We start from the raw sequence: 18,364 nt of genomic DNA, 5'->3' as shown, positions 1-18,364 counted from the left end.
TTGTTATGGTGTTTCGGGCTTGTTTCGTAGCTCCTCATGCATGCAACAACATTGTATGACTAGGTGAGGGTGTGAGGTGCATTTTGGGGGCAGTGATTGGCTGCAAACCGTGCTGGCGCAGGGTTCTCTGCCCCTCATTTTGGACTATCATTGGACTGTCTGTGCATTGGACAACTCTCCCCGGCCGTACTGTAGTCTAAGGGTTTTTTGGATAGCAATTGGGATGATATAAATATTTTACTTAATGTAAAATCTTCTGTTCTTCCGAAAAAAAATTACCCTGGGTGGTTTACATATCTACAATAAAAGCACCGCATGGGAACAGATTAGCAAAGAAGCATATGCTGCGTCGTAAACTTAGGAGCGGAATAATTTTTGACGTAGGAGTCTATATCGGAGCTTTTAATCATTTCCAAGAGATTCAAAGGATCAGGTGTAGGAAATAGCATTTTTTAATTGTGCTCGCAGAGTACATAGCCCTTGAGGGTAACCCGCATCTAAGTTAAGCCATTCGTTTTAACAAATTTTAGAGATTGCACGGAAGTGCATCACAGTTCTGCTGATATGATGTTAAACTTTGAATTATACTGAATTTTGGAGAGTATGAAGAAGAGATAATGAAGATTCACTATGATTGGTCTCTAAGAAGAGGATTTCTGCTATCAGCAGAGTAATTCTGCTGTTACAAATTTTTTACAATTGATTACTCGGCGGTGCTGAGTCCTCACTTGCTTACCTATGGTTGATTGTTATTTTACCACCTTGGTAATAATTGCGATTTTCCTACATGGCAATAGCTGATGATGTCTTGATCAAACTACATCCGTATGCATAAATGAAACAGCCAAATATACGTCGCTGGATAGCATGCAGCGAAAGGTAATGTTGCTCTAGCTTTCCATAAGTCGTAAGTCAATAAGAAGCCTTTTGTAATATAGAGATGAAGCCAGCCAAAGAAGATGGGGGGGAACTAACCTTCTCTCCCGCTGTCATCTTTCTCCTATTCCCCTCCTATTGATAGCTGGGTGTAACAAAATAAGAACATAAAATGGGAGCACGTGGAGCGTACTCAAGTCCGTAAATCACAAAAATGCTTAGACATAACTGGCTTTAGGTGTAGCAGATCTGACACACATCTTGTATTTTTAGTTTAATAAACAGGTAATACAAAACATAATAGTTAATGCTTGCTCAGCGGTGCATCACCCTCAAGAAATACATGTCATAAAACCGAGCGTACACAGTGGAAGAAACTTTTTGACCTCGCTAAATGCGATTTATTTTACCTGTAAAACATAGTCCATTTGGTGGTACAAAGATTTTCACTCGCAAAAATACAATTCTCGTAAAATGCTGTACTCACAAAACCAGGCTTCCACTGTAGTCTGTGCGTGAAGCTTACATAAGTACTTTGAGCTGTATTATCAATATGAAGGGACAACCTTTGCATTCCTAGCTTTAAATAGAACACTCAATTGCAATAATCTTTGGTACACATGCCTTTGCTCAATAGTCCATAATTGTTGACACATAATGAGAATAGTTTAACTTTCGTTGCTGAAACTCTTCAAAGACAGTAATTACTGGTACCGGCAGCCCATGTTCAACAATAAAGATATGCTTCAGCAATGTATCGTGTGAAGCGAATTTTGTGTTAACTGAGAGGTGTAATAAAGGTGGTATACTTGACACTTTTGGTCCCATTGACTGATTTTCTAGGGCCATTTTGGTGCTACCTGAATCATACAGTTAATTGTTGATCTGTTTTCAAGGATGGCTCAAATTTCTCTGATAAATTGTTTATAAGTCTTTTGGCTAGTGTGTTTCAAGTACCCTGTACTACTCCTCATCTCATTTTATGCTATTTTAATTTGTATTCTTTATTCATAGTAGGCTTTAAAGACAGGGAAAGTGTTGTATTCATTTACAGTCAGTTATTTCTGTGTTACAGAGCCTATTTTCTGATTGGAATTTGTAAATTATTATACGTCCATTTGCTTCAATACAGTTTATATTGCACAGAGATCAATCAATGTAAATGACTATACCCTTTTAGCTGTTTATTAATTCATGAATATATAAAAGCAAATGCCTTACACATAAATATGTAATTTTGACACCCAGTTTTGTCCCTGAGAAACTATGTTAAGTGAATTTATGTTTAGTGAGGGACACCTGTACACTACTGTTAGGAATTCATCTTGTGTAAAATTTGTCTGTTGGATTTCAGTTGTGTTAACCCTCTTCACTGGCTACTATATCAGTAAGCTCTGATTATCTTGGATAATTCAAAATTTCTAGTTTCTCAATGATTTGCTGTTTTGACTAATCTAGGTTGAAATTGGGAAATATATTGGGAAGTAAGGACTTGAAAAAATCATTAGGTTTCTTCTCTTTGTGGTGCACAGTTTTTTTTTACTGTTTAGTGTTTCTAAGGCTGTGAGTGTTAGAAACCATGGATGTCTTTAAACAAAATTGTGTTTATTTGTGCTGAATGTGTCTATTGAGCTATAAGAATGAATTCATTAATATTTGGAGATAATTTTCTACTTTGCAGGTCTTTTTACATCACTTATCACCTCTTCTATCATTGCCAACATTCACCGCTCTCTGGCTCACTATTCTAGACTTCATGGACAAATACATGCATGCTGAGAAGAGTGATCTATTGGTAAGTTTTACAATTGTATCATTTATCTGGCCCTGTAGTGCATTAAATTTTTACTTACTTTAATTCATTGATGTAGCATTGAAGTAAAGCCATTTTGCTCTATATTAAAGCCATTTTGCATGTATTTGCCTTTTTTCGCTGTTTAAGGGCCAGTTTCACCAACAAGGATAATATTCTCTATTATCTCAGTTTTCAAAAACTCGGTTAAAATTATTATCTCAGTAATGTGAGGATCGTTTTTCACCAACGACATTTTATCTTCGTTTTTAAAAACCGATATAATCAGAATAAATAATTTGGCTCGTACGTTTTTCATAACTCTGACGTGGGAAAAATAAATGACGGTAAGCAGCCGTATGACATGCAGTCAGCTTTAATCAGCCGGTAAGTGTACGTACCAAGTACAGAGTGAGAAAATGAATAGCAACAGTTTTAATATTGACAATGAGAGTTAGAAAAGCTCAAATATGATGTTTTCGTGGAAGGATTTATTAATTTACCTTGCCAAATACCATGCATGGGTAATAAAAAATAAATAAAAAACAGGGTAACTGCGTTTGGCAAGAGCAAGGAATGTGAGAATATTGCAGTAAAAAACTTATAAGCACCTTTGTTTAATGCATCATTATTTAAAAATGAAAATTTTCAATTTAACGAGACTCCCAGATTTAAATAAACACAGGTCTTGCTTATTTTGTGCTACAATAATTAATTACGTCTTACAGTGGTAAAATTGTGATTTCGAAGATAATGATGCCGTTACATAGGTATTAATTCAGGAAGAGGACAGAGATTAAGGATTTTGTATGTATGTATATGTAAGAAAATTCAAAGAAAAGCTAGTAACATTTATGAATACAAACATATTTTGGTAAGAGTTGTTGGAACCATTAGCTCAAGAAGAGCATAGGTATGGAAAAGCTCAAGTTAAAGAGAAAGAAACGTGAAATTGCTTTTACAAAAGGAGATCACATGCCGGATTATGATGATAAAAAAATTTCCCTCATGCCTATGCTTGCTTCTATTCAAATTAATCACATACTTGTCACCGTATGATCAAAACAACGAAATATACTGGTATGAGGTAAACCCAAAACCCGGCCCCCTGGGTGAGAGTCAACGTCGGAACTTCTATACCGACTGATGTGTCGGACTGTGGGTTATTTTGAAATTAACACTTTCAGTGCGGATGACATATATATTTATGCCATGAAGGTTTTTCCACTCAGGCAGAAGACATAAATGTATGTCTTCGGGAGTTTGTTTTTCCGCTGGTCACTGGGGTGCTCCGAGCGTGCCTAGCGTTACTTTTTCACCCTCCCGCAGTTCGGGAGTGACCTTACACCATTACGGAAGTTTCCGTTTCTAGTTCTACATGTTCCTTCATTTTTAGTGTTTTTTTGTTTACGTTAGTGCTATTTTTGGAACAATTTGGCAGGTTGGGATTTTTCTTTTCATTTCCTTCACCTCTTTTTCATTATTCTTATCGCAAATATCCCATCATGTCTTACAAATGGATTATTTTTTTAAATTTGTTTTTTTTTTTACCTTCCTTTTTAATTTATTCATATTTTATGTGCTATCACTAAAATTATGATTAGGCTAACTTTTTTATTAAAGATATTTATCCCCGTTTTATACTCACTACATTATAAAAAAATGATCTTAGTGCGGTGCTTCCGTTGATTATGTTATATTTGAATTTCTTATCTAGGAACTTTTTTTTTGTTATTGCAAATTATGTTTATCCTGGGTGATTTTTTGGGATCTTTTTCCTACTTTTACGGTATATATTCTCATTCGTTTCTCTAGGTCAATTACCAATCGTTTATTCATTTTGATTTTATCTCATTTTCTGAGTTATTCATACGTCTTGGGGTTAATTGCAGATTTTCTTCCTTTTCATAAAAAATAACATATTAATCGCGTATGCAACACTGCATTACATTATGTACAGTAGTGGTTTGTATTTTTTAACTCATGTATTTGTTTCCTTAGCTTTGTAAACGAAATTGGGGAAATGAATAGATAAACTCAGAGGCATTTTAAGCATTACGGCATTTAACCATTATTTATTCCCTTGAAATAGTATTTTTATCTTATTTTTTAATTTATTCATATCTTATGTGCAACCACAAGAATTATGATCAGACTTAGTTTTTGTTAATAACGTGTATTCCCGTCTCAAAACTCACTATTTTATTCCAAAATGTTTCCATGCGTTCCATAAGGTCGTATTTTATACTTTATTAATAATTTTTAAAATCATTATTGCAAATAACGTTTTTTTACATTTTTGGGTTTATTTCCTAATTTTACGGCCTATTTTCTCAGTCATTTCTCCACATCAATTACTTGTCCTTTGTTCATTATGGTGTTTTCCTTTTGTAGGTCATTAATACGTTCTGGTGTTTGGTACAGATACAGTCTTATTTTTCATAAAAACTAACATATTAATCACATATGCAACACTCCATTACACAAATTGTACTATTTTTCTGGATAATTTTTAAGGCCAAGGTTGGAGTCCCTCCCTACCAGCGGCACTCCCAGGGATTATTTCAACTTGCAAATGATATTTTCTTTGAAATAATCCTCTCGTAGACGGAGTAAAATGCATTAAGCATTTTCCCCCGAAATCCTTCACCAAGGGCCTTCACTAAGGGCATAATGGGTTGGAAGCCGTTGGGCAGGGAGAACTGGAAACTTGGCTGGGCCTTCTTCTCCACATGGGCGCAATTAGGGTTAACACGATTTCTAACGATTGGAGGAGGTCAGAGTTAGTGCGAGTACCGATATTCAGGGATAAAATGTGCCGTGATAGGTTTTTAGGAATGATGCAGGCTGTTCATTTCTCCACTAACCGTGAAGGCATCCGTAGGACAGTGACTATGATTGGCCCAGAATGTGAAGGTCAACCAGGGCTCTGTGTAAGGCCTTGCTTTCAAATATATCATAAGAATTTGTAAGAATTTTTATTGAAATGTTTCAATTTTGCAATAATCCTGAGGTAACATAGATTTGCTTTGATTAAAAAAAAATGTTTATTCCATAAATTTATATTTTCATTGCCGTTCATTGTGTGTTCTACTTCTGTGACTTGAAAAAATTAAATCTACAGCCTTTGAAACTAAAAAATTAGACCTAAAGACTAATTCCAAGATATTTTCGTCATTAACCTAAGGCATCAATGGTAGGAGAAGTATTATAAACGGAAATATGCAAAGTTTACCTCTTCATACAAGTAAAATTGCATGTGTGTAATGCGGGTTGCGTGAATTGTCAATTATTGGTGACGGGTGGCATATATGTATGTCATTAACGTTTTTTACAAATTGTGTGAAATAGAAACAAAAATTTGCAAATTCTGTTGTATTACTTCCAACACCACCGCTAGGAAGGAAAATCACCCATCCGTCATTGGAGGTTACGGCGAAAATATCATCCGCATTGAATGTGTTAAAGGCTTGTTAAAAGTAATGCATAAAAGTTAATTAATTAGAGCCAAACCAAGGCCCATTCAATGGAACCGCTAACAGTTTAGAGATGTGTATGCCATTCCAAATGCCATAAAAAATACGGCATTGAAAACCTCCACTTACCCTTGTGAGTAAAATTTGTCTTCTTCAATGAGTGCGAGAACTGCCTTTGCAGTTTCCTTTGCCATTTTGGGATGAGTATAGAAACGTACGTTACAATATATATTTAAATAATTTGCACGCTCATTTATCCATAATGAATGTGGTCTCCAATTATAATGTCGATATTCTTCATCACCGTCATTCGTATTTTCCGAGAGCTGATGAAGCTGCATGCACACCATGTTACATCTGCCCTCTGATTAACTTGGATAATAAGCTTTGATGGGAGGAATATCGTCAGTAAAAGTATAAACCGAGATAGCAGCCCAGAGCCGAGTTAATGCATCTGGTGAAATGCAATTGTTGTAATATCTCGGTTTTTGGAGAATATTATCCGAGTTAATTCAATTATCCTCGTGGGTGAAACTGGCCCTAAGTATGTATGCTTTGTAGAATGAACCACTGGCTTTGTGACTATCGAAACACATGTGAACTCAGTGTTTTACATTACATGTCAGTGCCTGCATAATGTTAATGTGACATTAACCTTTTTAAAACCGGCCTAGTTTTTTTCAAGTTTTTTTCTTGATAGCCATTGGAATATAGAGTATTTCGTACAGCCCTAATGTAAAGTTATAACCAAAGATTATATTTTTTGCAGTATGAGGCAATTCCGGAGTCATTGAAGAACATGCTTCTGGTGATGGATGCAGCAAAGGTTTTCAGTACACCAGATGGGTATTCACCCCTGTGGACTGTTACTTGGGATCGCATCAACACTTTCCTACCATCCCTTAAAGAAGAACTCTTCAAGTCACATCCCTCTGGTTGGTTCTTTTGTGTCATAGCAGATAGAAATTATACGTTTTGTTTTTTCTGTTTCTTTTGAATGCATTTTCATTTTTATTCATTGTATATGTGCATATTAACAGGCGAAATTCAGTCATATGGCAATCTGTGGTAGAGTCAGGGTTCCCACTCAACCGTGAAAACCTTAAAACCGTGAATAAGCCGTGAATTTCATCTACCGTGAAAAAACCTGGAAAAAGCCGTGAATTTCGCCATGAAACCTTAAAAATATCTCAATCTTGATAATAATACTATGATTGACTGATCAAATTCGATATGTTAATCATGTTTCATGGTCAGGCACGCGCAGACTCTTAGTCTACGCATTTCTCTACACACGAATATTCGAAGTGTAGTAATTGGTCCGTAACAAATGACGACACATTGACCGATATTTTCCATTTTAATGGAGGAAGTCTGCTATTTTGTCTAAGCGTTTCAATTTCAGTGATAGCTTGGGATGGTGTATTTGAAAAAGGATGAATGAAATAACTTGCATTTCTAATGGACCCAGAATGAACCATTTACGAAAATTATCTGATTTGTAACTTGAGGGTTCACACGGTTCACACACAAAATTAGGGCACATGCCATATGCTTCGAAATATGAGTTTGCCATTGGAATTTTACTTAAGGAAACATTTCTACGGCAAATAGGCTTTCAATTTATGGCAATGGCTCTCAATAGACTACGCTCACCTCGTTTTAATCTGTGTGAATAATAAAGTAAAAGTGAAAATAACGTGTTTCAGTACGTATTTATTTTGTCTTTATGTATTTAAAACCAAGTGCATTATACAGTGGAACCCCGATCTATCATTCCCGCATTCATTGTTAGCCGTTCCTGGTCTCAAATAAAGTTACGTAAAGGCAATGTAATTTTTTCCCGCATCCATCATTCTCCGAAATATCGTTTTCTCTCATTGATCGTTTGAAGATCGCGGTCCCGTCGTATAATTTTCCCGCATCCATCGTTTGACGAAAATGAGACGAAGTGTTTACAACGAGTTGTTTGTGGCTTATAACGACAGACACCCCCAGGAGATTGAATTACAATAGGGAGAAGCTGAGTGCCGTGGGATAGTTACATTAGCGCATTTCCCAAGATCCGCTATCCCCCTCCACTCAGAACTTGCCTCCCCCCCTCTGAAGCTTGCCTCTTCTCCGAAATAAAAAAATGGTCTCAGCTCGTGCAGGGATCGTATTACGAAGACCTTAGCTTCGAAACAAAATATCAAGCTACACGAGAACAATAGGAACGTGTTTCGCGCCCCCCCCCTTTTCTCACCCACTGACCTTTTTCAGCGTAACTGCTTCAAAGTTCCCAGTTTCTGGGGGTCAACTGCTGCTTAAATACCTATTAGCCCAAAAGGTGTCTAACAATGAATTTTGGCAATTGGCATTATACTTTAATTAGATTGAAATATTTGTAAAGTGCACGTAATTAAAAAAAGAATGAGACCAAACACGGCGTATTTCTAACGTTATTTAAGAATTTAAAACAAGAAAATAGTTGGAAAAATACAATGATGATTTCTGGCAAAACTTGATATCCTCGTAGCTGAGCTTCTCGGCAGTTAATGTGGCATTTTTCCAAAAACAGGATATCAGGTTATCATCAGTTATCAATTTACGAGCTATACTATAAGTCTCAGTTGTAAGAGTTACTGAGGAAGGGATATCTTCTCAAGATATTTTGTTTCTCCCTACTAACAATCCGAATTTATCTACTCATCTGGCGCTACGATCATTAGAAAAGAATGTGTAAGTTGCCTTCTCTTTAGAACAAAAAATTTCATGGCGCAGTCATATGTTTATGCTTCACCCTCTGCAGTATGTTCTGCGTAAGACGTACGCGATAGCATCAGTTCTGAACTTCACCTCGCACGAGTGGTTCCGTACTTTCCAATGTGGGTTGAATTCAAACTAGGAAGTGTTTTTCATGAGGGTTTGATAAAGTAAGGTTTCATTTTTTTTGTTTTATTTTTATCCGTCTTCGGACCATTGCCCTTCTGAAAAAAGTGAGTACTTTAAAAGATGGACTGAAAATAATTGAATAAGAAGAAAAGCATCCGGGATAGAAGCGAGTGAATATTGGAGAACGCCTCAGGCTGTCCGCTAGCACATAACGGTAGGGGGTTGAGCGAGCTACCAGTGAAAACAAGAAGTGGGATGAAGCCAAGGCTCAGGCGGGTGTGCCACCGACGATTAACCCTAAGTTGTTCACGCTTTACACATTGCCTAAACAACATGAAAAATATATTTATTAGACAGGAACATTACAAATAATGGACTAATTTTGGTCTATATGATCCATCTCACAACCAAACACTGTGCCGGCGAAAGCGGTTGTTTTAGGCATAACATGCACATGGCTCTCGTGAATACGTGTACTGGAAATGGCGTTTCATGGATTTTTATATCAGAGAGAAATCCATAATAGCAGGGTAAATGCCGAGTGGAGAGCAAATGAAAGAAAATTAATTTCCCAAGACCGTACTCTTTGATGGGCGGATGGGAGAGGTAATAATGTTAACACGGGGAGTGATGGACAAAATAAGACACTTACGGAAATACAAACTTGAAACTAACACACGCACAAGCACTCACTTACTCAGGTTTGTGAAAAACACGCTACCGACAGTGACCCACCCACAACAATAGAAAAGGACAAATAATAAACAAATAAAACACGCTCACATTCACGCACCTCGCGGGTTTGCTCCAAGGAACAAAAGGCCGCGTAGGACACACGCACTCACTCACTCAGGTTTGTGAAGCTCACGCTTACGACAGTGACCCACTCACACAACAGAAAAGGACAAATAATAAACAAATAAAACACGCTCTCATTCACGCACCTCGCGGGTTTGCTCCAAGGAACAACTGGCCGCGTAGGACACACGCACTCACTCACTCAGTTTTGTGAAGCTCTCGCTTACGACAGTGACCCACTCACACAAAAGAAAAAGACAAATGAAAAAATAAATAAAACACGCTCTCACTCACCCACCTCAGAAATTCTCTCCTCATTCTCCTTTGAGGAGGCCTGCTTGGCAGGAGAAACACCTGGTGTCAGGAGATACTTCTTGGGCACTTTTACCCTTTACCTTCCCATTTCCCGTGTGTGTGGCGGTCACTGTCGTAAGCGAGAGCTTCACAAACCTGAGTGAGTGAGTGCGTGTGTCCTACGCGGCCAGTTGTTCCTTGGAGCAAACCCGCGAGGTGCGTGAATGTGAGCGTGTTTTATTTATTTTTTCATTTGTCTTTTTCTTTTGTATGAGTGGGTCACTGTCGTAAGCGAGAGCTTCACAAACCTGAGTGAGTGAGTGCGTGTGTCCTACGCGGCCAGTTGTTCCTCGGAGCAAACCCGCGAGGTGCGTGAATGAGAGCGTGTTTTATTTGTTTATTATTTGTCCTTTTCTGTTGTGTGAGTGGGTCACTGTCGTAAGCATGAGCTTCACAAACCTGAGTGAGTGAGTGCGTGTGTCCTACGCGGCCTTTTGTTCCTTGGAGCAAACCCGCGAGGTGCGTGAATGAGAGCGTGTTTTATTTATTTTATTATTTGTCCTTTTCTATTGTTGTGGGTGGGTCACTGTCGGTAGCGTGTTTTTCACAAACCTGAGTAAGTGAGTGCTTGTGCGTGTGTTAGTTTCAAGTTTGTATTTCCGTAAGTGTCTTATTTTGTCCATCACTTCCCGTGTTAACATTATTACCTCTCCCATCTGCGCATCAAAGAGTACGGTCTTGGGAAATTAATTTTCTTTCCACTGTTTAACGGCCGTAGTTCGTTCAATCCCTTATATCATTATGGAGAGCAAACATTTTTAGTGAGGTGGCCTGTTCCTTTAGAATATTTGAAAGAGATATTATTCGAATCAACAATATGGCCTTAGTGTCTCGATAAAGTACTAGTATTTCTGTAATTGGATAAAATCTTCTTTGAATTTATTAACAAATATCATAGTTAAACGCCAAAATCCTGCGTTTACTGGGACATAGGCAACCTATCCAAACATTCCTGCATCGATCGTTTTCCCGCATTCATCGTTTTTTTCGCCCAGCCCCCTGAAAAACGATAGATTGAGGTTCCACTGTAATTATATGAAATTGATTTATTACATTCTATAAACATTTTTAATAAATATTTTCCGCGATCTCAGAAAGATTGGGTAAGGGAAATTTGGTTACTGTGCGGATATAACAACGTGTGCAAAAAAAACAATCTCTCGGCGAGGAATTAAAAAAGGACTTCTGGTGTTCAGACGGAATAAGGTCCTAAGGGCATTCGCATATTAAAGGAGGCCATGGCATTCAGCGTCCGGGCAAGAGCACGGTTGGGTTGGGCCTTTAGTTGGCCCTCAATTTTCCAAACGTTGACGTCATAACAGTTATCACTTTTCATTGCTGCATTTGCATTCATGGCGTATGTCGCGTACGTAAATTTTTAGTTAATATACGGCCGGTGATTGTCCTATTGTTGACTTATAAACGGACCATGAATTTGACATTGAGACCGTGAAAACCTGAAAAAAACATTGAAAACCTGGAAAAAACCGTGAATTTCATTATTTAGGTGGAGTGGGAACCCTGAGGGTACAGTTCCACCTGTGTAGTACATTGGGTTTATTCCTAGAAGTCTTAATGCTATGCTATTATGTGTGATGCTGTGCTATTATGGCTCTTTCTATGTGGGTCAGGTGGGAAGTTGTTCCTTGGAACTTAGAATGAACAAATTTTACTTTCAACCTTTCCACTGCTAATGATAACTATGTTGGGTCATAGTTTTTTCTCTTTATGAGAAGAATTTTTCTTATCATCATTGGCATATGCATTCAAGGCACTGTCAATTGCCAGTGTAACTTGCTTACCAAGTATGCCTTATTTTGTGAAAATCATCAAACTGCCCTTGATGTTCCTTTTTTTAAATAGTAAGTTAAGATGAGTTAGTCAAATGTTTAAAATTCAGAGAATGTGTGCTCGTTTTGACATTATGAGTACCTTTATCCTGGCAGATGTAATGGGGTAGAATGAGTTGTATGGAAAAACTGCTAAAAATTTAACTATCAACAGTGGAATGCATAAAATAACTTAAAATGCTTAGTTCTCAATGTGAAATGCCTAAGGTGAAAAGGGATAATTTTTCCTTAATTTTTACACCATTCAATATATAGTTGAGCAGCATAGCAAACTAACCGAGGGTGATGCAGTGCCTCTTCCGTTTGAGGGTGATCCCAGTGAGAGTAATGTGGTGAGCAGTGGTCAGCAGCCATCTTCTCCTCCAGGAACACCATCTCTCCAGAGGTAAGGCGGTTGCAAGGTATTTCGAAGAATACTATTTGCATAGTATGAAATCCCAAATATTGTTTGTGTAGTCAGGGAATTTGGCTGGGGCTATGCAACCATGGCAGGGCCATGGGCCTTTTGCACCAAAGTAATATGTATGTTGAAGCTTTCTAATCTAGTAATATTAATGGGGCCAAATAAAATGTTCCTGGCCTGGCCGCAGGCATACAGTTGCCAGTGCTGTGAAGCGTGGCCACCACTATTTCGAATGGTCAAATATCTGGGTGACATTGAAAAGTGCATTGAAAGGCTTATTGATAAGTAAACATGCATTGAACTATGGAGATGAGTGTAGAATGTTTGCATTGACTTTACTGCATTGGACTGGGAGGAAGTGTTGGGGGCTTGCATTTTACTATCATTTATTAGCCCATGGGAAAAGAAAATTCTCATGAAAATGGACTCTCTTTGAATTTGATAACTGCAGAGGACTTTAAAAAAATCATGGGAATAAATTAGAAAGATTGCTGTTTTCAGTCATTTTCACTAGAAGGGGGAAAAGAATCTATTTTCGATGAGGTAAGGTATGTGATTGCTTCATTTTATACCAATTTTGCAGTAATTTAGGCTCTCAACTAAATCATTTCTAACAGTGGCTTGTTTAAAAGAAACCAATCCTCCTTAAGTCCCAGAAAGGCTATTTTAGTTGTTTTGTTTTGAGCAATGAAGTTGTTTATGGAATGCAATAACTAATGAAATTTTCTCACCTTTTAACCTATTGCAGTCAGCCCACTACAAAGGATAGCTCAGACAGCCCCCAATTCTCCCATGTGCCTGTGTTTACCCATTCAGGACAGGTGAGGTGCTTTTGAGTAATCATTTGGGCTGACCTATTTACCTTTGGTTGATATCTTGCCTCAAGTTTAGTTTTGCATCTGTTGTTTGGTTTTCGTGTTATGCATCTTATGTGGTAGTAGCATCTACAGTCATTCAATGTTTAATGTATCTGAATTTGACTTTTAACGTCAATTTTGATCTAAATTAGTCCTATTTGGATGTATTAAATGTTGTCTATGTGTGAACTTCAAACTGCAAATTATTTACAGTTTTAAAAGATCATCCTACTCTATTGTTCATCTATTTTTTGCTGTTTAAGCAAGTATTATTTATTTCATTTTTGCTGTTATATCTTAACTGATGTAGTTTGTGTGGAATCTGAATTCCCTCTGCTAAAATTGTGATTTTTTTTATTAATAAGGGTGAAAGGCTTTGCTTCTCTTTATCAAGTTTGATAAGGGGCTACTTTATAACTTCTATTTGCTTGATGTCTTTCTTAATCATGTTTTCATGTTGCGTATGACTGGCTATACTCTGGGATCTCAGTTTAATATGATGTTGAATTATCACCTCTAAAGTAAAAATGTGCACAGTCTTGATGGCTACTACCTTTACAAAGCCAAGGTGCTGGCACCCTAACCTTTATGGTATGAGATTAATGTGTCGATTTTCTGAAGGAAGCATTGAAGGAAATAGTAGGGGTGAGGTGATTTAAATTTATTTATAAATTATGTGTTCCATGGCTTTTCTTTCTGAATCTTTGCCTTTGGTTTTAGTCATTGGGATGTTTGCTTGTTTCCATTTGCCCCTGGAATGAGTTGCATATTGAAACCCCTGTTTTATCTGAGATGTGTCAATGACATGTTCAGTGTATGTTTGATGGTTGCAGAGCATCCTAGATAGATCAGTCTGATTGTATTCATGTGCTTGCCCATTCTCATTGAAACCTTTCTTTCGGCTTCTACAATTTTTCATAAAACATGAGTGAAAATAAAGGTACTCCTGTGATATGATGTCCTGAGGGTTCCTATCTTTCATAATATCTAGAAAAACCTGCACAATATCTTGGGTTCCATGGCAATCATAATTTTAAATTTCTTACGGAATTTCTTCTTTTCTGTATCTGGTGCCTTTTAGTTTTGTCAACAGTACTTTACTCCTTATTTCTTGTTTTGGGAAAGAATTGTAGTTGTTGTTACCAGTCCATTTGTATTTTTTCTTATAAATATCAGCACTTCTGTATTCACCCACTCAGTGCTTCAATCCAAATGGTTGGTTTGCTTAGGTGAGGGTAGAGCTCACCCCAAGCCATGTTACAAATGTGTCAATTTCGCACATAAAAGGTAGGGGAGCCTGTTCAGTTTTCTGGGCTGCCTTGTACCATGAAGATTTTTGCTATGAGTGTCTGAAGGCTTCATATGGGTTTTGAACCATTTTTATCAGTCTTAATTGTGGAGAGGATCATCGTAGGCATGGTATTAGCAAGCACAAGTTTCACTTCTGCATGTATAACCGGGTATGTTTTGGTCTTCTGTGTTATTATTTAAAATAATGTCACAGGATAATAATTTTCAGTTTGATCAAGATAATTGTCTGAGTTTAAATTGTGCTGTTACATGCTCCTTCCCTTCTCCATTAAAGAATGGGGAGTGGGAATTATATATCTTTTAAAAGACAACGAACATATAGAAGAGGCCACATACTGATTTTGAACGTATTCTGATCACTGTAACTTTAAGGTAGGAAATCCATAAAAAATTATTTTCTTTACAATTTTTTGATAATTTAAATGCGATGAGTGACTCCCCCTCCCTCTCAAAGAAGAGGACGAAGGGAATCATTTGTTTTGTTAAAGACCAAGGAACTTTTATAAGAGACAATACAGCCATTTTGAACACAATCCAATCCCCTGCATCCATCACAATTTTAAAAATGCTGAAAAAGGCGTAATTTTTTATGATTTTTTAAAATTTTGCATGAGAATTTTGGACCACCCTGCAGGAATACAAGAAGCCTGCCAAACATACTTACTATTGGAGTGTATTCAGAATTAATAACTATCATGTGATGACCAGAAGTATTCAGGTGATAAAAATATAAATAGATAATGTATGCATATACTTAAAGCGCATATTTCTCCAATCTATGCTGTTAAGACACTATTCTGTCATCATTAGCATAAAATTAGCCCAGTGAAAGTTTTGTCTTTGCATAGTTATGATAACAAGACTTGGACATGATAATTTTGAGTGATTTGTTTGGAAAAAGATCAATTATGTCACATTTTACAGTGCATCTTTATGACATGTACACATCCAGCATTACGATAGGTTCTACTTAAAGTAGATTCGGCATATGAGCTGAGCTGATTTTACGTACTTAAACGTTTCACATTTTGCTGTTTTCTTTCCCACTTCAATCATCACCACCACTCCCCTCAATTGTTCATTCTATGCCTAGTTGATAAGGAAAAAAATTATAACTTGGTGGAATTTGCATGCTCTCATGCTCTTTAAATCAATTCCTTGCCCTGACATAATGCAGACTCTACCTAGGATGGCATTTGCTTTACAATAGGTCCTTTGAAACAGAATAATATTTTATATCAAGGTACAATATCAGCTGTAATTATTTTACATTTCAATGAGTTTAACCAGAAATGTTTCTCAATGGAAGGGGATACCTTAAAGAAATGGTTTGCCATGATCTATTTTGATGCCCGAAGGTATTTAAACTCATATTATTTTATTTAGGGCTTCACCTAGATTGGCATGAAAATCAAATACACCCATGTCTCGTATAGCGCAATTTCGATCTAGCACAAATACGTTCCTCGGGGAATCATTGCAACGCAGTGTAGCCTAATCAAAACTCTTAAACGCTCTCGTGATAAAACATGAACTTGCGCGAAGTACAAACGAAATTTCTATCATTTTACGCATATTAATGTTATTGCTTGCCTCAAAGCTTCTTTTTTGTTTATGTATTAATCGAAATCTATTGCTGTGCAATGGCCAAAAGTATTACTCGTCATTGGGTCCAGATAGCCGGCTTACCGAAGTAATTTATCTCGTCTCCTTAACAGAATGATAATAAATAATTTAGATCGTTAATTATGCGTGGGGCTAGTGGAAATGATTTTTTACAGCAATACGGTTTGAGACGTATTTTTGCCGTCATAGGTTATCGGGCGATTGACTTCCAGGTCTACGTCTACGCTAAAGCCTTCAAGGTCATCGGTATTCACGGGGGAGAAATGGAGCGGTGGCCGAGTTGCGCATGAATAGCATCAACACATAAAAGGGTCCGCTATAGAGTCTCAAACACAATGGCTTCGTTCCCTCCCCGCAGTCTTAGGCCTTCTGCGTCTCAGGAATACAGTTCAGCAGTGGAAGGTGATTTAGATAGAGCCATACAGAGTAAAAACCAAGAGAATAGCAAAAAATAGGAATGCGTGTAGAAAAATCAAGAATTTATCAATAAAAACTATAAACCTAGAAGAGGAATTGAAAGAGGTCAATTGCTTTGAAAATGGAGAGCGTCAAAGCAATATTGCGCGGAAGTTTAAACGTACGATGCCTTATTCTGAATAAAGACTAAGTTAAAACATCAGTGACCTCAGCCGCACCAACTTCAACCAAGCGGTCTACACATACGGAAAGTTCATAGAGAATCAGTACAAAAATACGAGAGTGGTAATCGCTCCGGTTGGTTCCAGCATTTAAACGGCAAGCAGGTATTTTCAGTGCGGCGATATCAGGTGAATATGCAAGTGTTGATAGCGCAGTCACCGCAACATTTTCTGATGAACTCCAAGCTGTGATTGAAAGTGGCTCCTTTCTCCCTCAACCAGTTTTTAGTGTTGACGAGACGATATTGTTTTGGAAAAGAATGCAATCTCATTCATTCATTTTCAGGGAAGGAAAACCTGGGTCAGGTTTCAAGGCATTTAAAGACTGTTTCACGTAGCTGCTAATGACTCGGGGGACTTCAAATTAAAATGATTTATCATTCATAAACTCCGCTAGCTATGAAATGGCATTCGAAGTAGCATTTTCCTGTCATTTCGATGAGCGACAAAAGGGCCTGGGTGACACCATAGTTGTTTTTAGACTAGTTTGAAAAATCATCAACTGCCGGCAACGCATTACGATCCCCTGAGATAGGACTGCACGACAGGAGGGAATTTCAAAAGCACGTAATAATTTTTATTAACGTGAATGAAAGTCTTTGAATGCGTGCATACTATCTTTAAAGATGTTTTAAGCTATAAAAATTTATATAAATAATGTTTTCTAAGGCTTTTTATGGGAATATAGATGTTTTAGAGGAAATTCAATACCCAAGACCTATCATACCAGGAACGCATCCCTATCTTCCCAATGATAAAACGCTCTCGTATAACGCAAATTCGTATAGCGCAAAGACCCCGAGGAACGCATCCCTTGCGCTATACGAGACATGGGTGTATCTGCAAACACGTAAGAATTGGGTATTGGGGGAACACCCAGTGCCCACACCATGCAGCGGAAGTTGATGGAAATGCGTTCTTAGAACATCCTTTGGGGGAGAAACTTACCCACTCCAACCCTCTTAGCACCATCCATGCTCATTTTTATTGTGTACAAAATTCAATTGCCCCTTATTTATGCTAGAAGCTCTTCCCAGTGAGAAATGGGTGGTGGAGTCCACGTGGAATCCATGTTGAGTGGTGGATATTTATTTGGTGGTGGTGGATATTGAGTGGTTGGACCCACGTGGAATCCACGTTGATTTCAAGTGGATTTGTGGTGATTAGCATAAAATGGTGAACAGAATTTCTAATTTGTGGAACTTAACTCTCTGGTGTGACATTGCGTCATTTATCATCCTGAAACCACGCTAGTTATGTGAAAATGTATCGCACATTCTATTTTTATATAATTCGTGGAAAGGCAGCCATGAGAGCACATGAAAAATCGTAGACACATATATAGAAGGTTTAGCTATAGAGTGGTTGAGGTTTTAATGGTTTTAGGACAGCACCTACTGCTGTTTTAATTTTTCCACCAAATTTCCACGTGGGTTCCACGTTGATTCCACGACCAAAAACACGTGGTATCCACGTTACATTTCCACGTGGATTCCACCACCCATTTCT

At 37.6% G+C, this 18,364-nt stretch overlaps 1 protein-coding gene across 2 annotated transcripts in view; it reads left to right on the top strand.

The window, feature by feature from the left end:
• Window positions 1–18,364, top strand: part of LOC124170512 (Golgi-specific brefeldin A-resistance guanine nucleotide exchange factor 1) — a 72,705-nt gene that overhangs the window by 43,024 nt on the left and 11,317 nt on the right. For both annotated transcript variants that reach the window (XM_046549284.1, XM_046549283.1), the window contains exons 27-30: window positions 2,558–2,671; window positions 6,914–7,079; window positions 12,276–12,405; window positions 13,172–13,244. In XM_046549284.1, coding sequence (XP_046405240.1) covers window positions 2,558–2,671; window positions 6,914–7,079; window positions 12,276–12,405; window positions 13,172–13,244 — 483 coding nt within the window. The remainder of the gene's footprint in view (window positions 1–2,557; window positions 2,672–6,913; window positions 7,080–12,275; window positions 12,406–13,171; window positions 13,245–18,364) is intronic.

This window comes from Ischnura elegans, chromosome X, assembly GCF_921293095.1.
Source record: "Ischnura elegans chromosome X, ioIscEleg1.1, whole genome shotgun sequence".
NCBI lineage: Eukaryota > Metazoa > Arthropoda > Insecta > Odonata > Coenagrionidae > Ischnura > Ischnura elegans.
Note: the sequence above shows the minus strand (reverse complement) of the source record. Positions and strands in the feature narration are given on the sequence as shown.